Genomic DNA, 5,406 nt, shown 5'->3' on the forward strand with positions numbered 1-5,406 from the left:
ACTTTGCCCAGGCTATTCTTATTCTAGCAGCTTCACTTTCAGCGCACCCACCCCCACTACTAACTTGGTCGCCCAGATAGCGGAAGCTATCGACTACCTCTAGTTTTTCACCCTGGAATGAGATAGAAGTTGTTTCCTGTTTGTTTACAGTCTTTATTGCACCTGAACATCTGCCACAAACAAAAACTAACTTGCTAGTTAACCTGCCTTTGATGTTGCTGCACCTCTTATGTGTCCATAGCTTGCACCGGGTACATCTTATAGAGTTACTACCTACTCCTTTTCTACATACTGAGCAGGGCCATCTACCTGAAGGGGTTTGTGTTTTATCTACCTTCCTACTTATTAGGATTTTGGTTTTAGCTGTATATATATATATACACACACACACACACACGCATGCACAACAGGCTTCTTTCAGTTTCTGTTGCTTGCACCAGTGCATCACATGCGGCACCAGCACCAATGCTTTTTACGTGGCAGCGTGGATAATCTGAATGCTAAAGGGTTCAAACAGAACTTGTGTCATAGAACGAAGGGTGGTTTCAGGTGGGTTGTTATCAAAAGAGCAATATATTACTGATGATGTGCACTGGCAACGACCTTGCTCAAATGATTTTCTAACGTGCCACCAGCACAGAACATTGGCAAATTTTTCCTTATCTGCTTCCTCTCTGGCTAAGTAAACATGTCTTCTAGCTTCCTTTCTGGCAGTCTGATATATATATATATATATATATATATATAGATATATAGTGTGTGTCCCTGCTATTACTTGACAATTGATGCTCATGCGTTTATGTTCCCACAACCTAGTGGGTTAGTAAACAAAACTAATAGAATAAGTCTTACAAAGAATAAGTCCTGGGGTCAATTTCTCTGACTAAAACCCTTTAAGGTAGTGCTCCAGCATGGCTTCAGTCAAATGACTGAAACAAGTAAAAGAAGAAAAGACTATAATTTTACTTACAAAAATAAAATTAACTTACTTCTTTATGTTCATCACTTGCTGTTGACATTTGGGAAATGGGCGTCTTGGGTATGATCAAGATATGGACAGGAGCTTGTTTATTGAGGTCATGAAATGCAACACACTGTTCAGAAACAAAAAAAAAAAAAAAAAAAAAAAAAGACATTTTATTCAAATCTAGGCAAAATTCTGGTTTAACCCTTTAGTATTCAAATTACTCTGGCATATTTAATACTTATTGATTCACGTCAATTTTAAGTAACTATGAATTATCTTGTTTGTTTGAAATTCCAAAGATGTGATTGCTTATGATTTTAATGACATTGTCAGGAAGAGTGTTTCCATCTTTGAACACATTGTACAAATAATATTTTCCTTTACTACGGCGGCGAACTGGTAGAAGCATTAGCATGCCAGGCAAAATGCTTAGCAGTATTTCGTTTGTCTTTATGTTCTGAGTCCAAATTCTGGCAAGGTCGACTTTGCCTTTCGTCCTTTTGAAGCTGATAAATTAAATACCAATTGCATACTAGTGTCAACCTAATTGACTGACCACCTCCTCCACAAAATTTTCGGGCCTTGTGCCTAGAGTAAAAGAGAATATTTTCCTTTACTCTATATTCTGTCAGTATCCAGTGGCACACAGACACACAAAGCATTAGCTATGAACACTTGTCAGCATATCTACAAAAGTGACCCCCTCCTCCACTGACGGTTTTCCTCATAAGTTTTTAAAAAAATAAATTATATATCCAAATGAAATAAGAAACAAATTTTTCAGATGGTGTAGATTAGATCAGAATTTGGTGTGAAAATGTTTTCTTTTTTTTGGAGAGGTGAAAGGAGTTTTGGATAATTTACATGAGTTGATGACTGTTTTCTCTCATGTTTTGATGATAGATTACGATTATGTTGACACACACACACAAAAAAAAAACATTCAAGGACTATTCCACACTTTCACCTTTTAGAATTTGTTAAATGAATATTTTCTAATAAAATGAAAATTTCCAGGTTTACAGCATAAGAGCTACACCAACAAATTCGCTTCTCATTATGTTTTGTTTTGTCAAATTATCAGTTCTGGAAATTTTGATTTTATTAAAAATATTCATTTAACAAATTTCAGAAAGGAAAAGTTTGCAACAATCCTCAAAAGTAATTTTTTTTACAACATAATTCTAATGTGCTTTATCAAAACATATGAGGAAACAAAACTGAGGTGCATGAAATATCAACCCCCACCCACCTTCTTTTTTTCTTATATTAAATTAAATCTCGGTAAATCTTTATATATATTCTTTTTTAAATGGCAATTCTCTCTCTCTCTCACACGCACACACACACACCACAAAATGAAACTTGAAATTAAAAAAAAAATTTTTTTTTTCAACTTAGGATGAAAGTAAACAAAGTTTGTTTTTAGAAGCGTTAAGATGTATTGAAAGATACAGAAATAAATTTGTTATTCTCAAACGTGTGATAATGCAAATAAAATAGCATGAACAGGATAAATTATCCATACATTGCAGAAAAATATGTTACCGGCCAGCCATGAGACTGGTGGATCTGATTTTCAAATTAGTCAAAGTCACACACTTGACTTGCCATTATATCACTACTTCTGGATCACCTGTCTTTTCGCGTCCACAGCTGCTCACCTCTGATTGGCTCAAAAAGCTTCATCTGAGTTTGAGCATATGCTTCAACTTGGCCTTATTTGCACCTCCACCAGCTCTTGGGCATCTCCTCTACATTTAGCACGGAAAGGGGATTCAGACTTTTGCCTGGTGGCAGATTACAGATGTTTGAATGCGGTCACTGTTCCCGATTGCTATCCTATAAGGAATCTCACAAATTTTCTTCAAACTTGCATGGTTGTGCTATTTTTTTCAAGGTTGACCTCATCCGAGCTTATCAGCTAATTTCAATGAACCCTGACGACATTCTCAAAACTGCCGTTACCACCCCCTTTGGAAGTTTCGAGTTCCTGTTTATGAGCTTCAGTTTACGGAATGCAATGAGCACATTCCAAAGCTTTATTGATGAAGTTGTCTGTGGACTTGACTTTGTGTTCACTTACATCGATGATTTGCTCCTAGCTAGCAACATGCCTGAAAATAACCTCCAACACTTATCTCAACATTTTCAGTGTCTCTGCACCTACAATGTGCAAATCAACCCCGATAAGTGTGTTTTTGGACAGACCTCTCTGGAATTCCTAGGTCATTATATCAACTCTAATGGTATCCGACCTCTTTCCTCCAAAGTCGATGCAATTCAATGCATCTCACCTCCCTCTTCTCAATGCCAACTGCGTCTCTTGGGAACTGTCAACTTTTAGGAGGTTCATACATAAATGTGCAGACAAGTTACTTCCTTCACTCAACTACTGAAAGCAAATACAAAAAAAAAATTCTCCTGTCACTCGATCTGCTGAGGCATTATCTTCTTTTGAGTCAATCAAGAAGGAAATAGCTTCTGTTCCTTTGCTTGCATATCCGGTTCCTGATGCTCGTCTCTCTTTAACAGCTGATGCATCGGATTTTGCGGTTGGTGCTGTTTTGCAACATACCGTTGGTAATCAAACTCGACCTTTGGCATTTTTTCTCATCAATTAAAACCAGCTGAATGTCATTACAGTACGTTGGATCGTAAACTCTTAGTGATCTACCTGTCGGTTCATTATTTTCAACATCAACTTAAGGGCTGGGATTTTGCGATTTATACTGATCACAAGACTCTTACATTTGCTCTGTCATCTAAATTGGACAGACACTTGCCTCATGCTTTTTCTCACCTGGACTACATTTCCCAGTTCACGAGTGACATTCGGCATATACCTGATGCACGCTCTCATCTCCCTGTGTGTTATCTTTCATCTCGTGCTGCAATCGATTTAACTGCCATTGCGCAGAATCAGCCAGCTATGGACACATTGGATCTAACTTCTACCAAGTTGTCCTGTTGCAAGTTTGCCTATCTTCCACTTCCGTCTGCTGAAGGCACAATCGTTTGTGACACAGCTACTGGTTCTCCCAGACTGTTTGTACCTGCGAACCACCAAAGTTCTGATTTTTGATGCCTTGTATTCACTGTTACATCCTGGCATCGCTGCCTTGGTGAAGCTCATTACAGCTCGTTTTTTCTGGCTTAATATGTACTGCACGATCACCGCTTGGGCACACTCTTGTGTGAAATGCCAGCGTTCTAAAATCCACAGGCACATTCACGCTCCTCTTGGGCAGTTTTCTCTGCTGGAGACTCGCTTTCGCCATATCCACATTGATCTGGTTAGACCATGGCCTGTCAGTCATGGTTTCTCTTATATATTGACATGCATTGATCGTTTCTCTCGCTGGCCTGAAGACATTTCTGCTGAGTCAGTTGCTTGAGCTTTCATTTCTAACTGGATTGCTCGCTTTGGTGTCCCAGCTAAAATAACCACTGATTGTGGACGCCAGTTCGAAGCTTCCTTATTTTGTGAATTGTCATGAATCCTAAGCATTCATCACATTTGTATGACCAGCTACCAGCCAGCTTCCAACGGGATGGTTGAATGTTTCCACAGGCAACTGAAGGCCACTCTACGCGCCACTCCTGATCCACAGTCTTGGACAGAATTCCTGCCTATCATTCTTCTTGGTTGTCGCACTGCTGTTAAAAGACTTAGGCTTCTCCTCTGCTGAACTCCTTTACGGTACCATCCTGGCACTCCCTGGTACAATGTTGGCACCAGACAATTCATCGCGTCCTGATCCAATGTCATATGTCACCAGACTTCGCTTGTATTTCTCAAGTCTTCCACCCATGCATCCACGTGACCAGTCTATTCCCTCTCACGTTCCACTGGACATTGACAAATGGACTCGTGTTTTTGTTTGGGATAATTCTGTCAGAGGACCTCTCATTTCTCCTTATAAAGGACCATTTCGTGTGCTATTGCACACACCCAAAACTTTTAGTCTCGACATCAATGGTTGGGCAGAGACTGTGTCGGTCGACGGCACATTTTGAGGTGTCCACACCCTTTGATGACACCCCAGCCACACCCGCTTTTGATCCTTTACAACCACCTACACATGAACCTTTGACCACACCATCACCTACACTTCCACAACCTAACACGAACAAACCCTGTCACCAGGACAGGCTGCATTGTGCATTGGCCTCAAAAAACTCACCAGAACTATTAGCATTTAACCATTTTTTTTCCTGTGACAGACAATTGTTTTCTCATATGCTGAACAATTCCAATGCTCTGCCATTGAACTTTGTCAAAAATGTTGTGCATGCCCCTTTTATATTGCTTGTAATTATTTTTCTCAACTTATCACATTTTGTACCACACCTTGTTGTTTGCAATCGGTGGCCATCTTTGCTTTCTTGTGCCTGCTCCAGTCATATTAATTTCACACTAGCACTCTCGGGGGGGG

The 5,406-nt window shown here is 39.6% G+C and overlaps 1 protein-coding gene across 1 annotated transcript in view; it reads right to left on the minus strand.

The window, feature by feature from the left end:
* The window catches only part of LOC106881674 (uncharacterized HIT-like protein Synpcc7942_1390), a 9,225-nt gene that overhangs the window by 1,736 nt on the left and 2,083 nt on the right, over positions 1-5,406 (minus strand). The window contains exon 2 of the mRNA XM_014932141.2: positions 990-1,094. Coding sequence (XP_014787627.1) covers positions 990-1,094 — 105 coding nt within the window. The remainder of the gene's footprint in view (positions 1-989; positions 1,095-5,406) is intronic.

Source organism: Octopus bimaculoides, chromosome 14, assembly GCF_001194135.2.
Source record: "Octopus bimaculoides isolate UCB-OBI-ISO-001 chromosome 14, ASM119413v2, whole genome shotgun sequence".
In the NCBI taxonomy this organism is placed as follows: domain Eukaryota; kingdom Metazoa; phylum Mollusca; class Cephalopoda; order Octopoda; family Octopodidae; genus Octopus; species Octopus bimaculoides.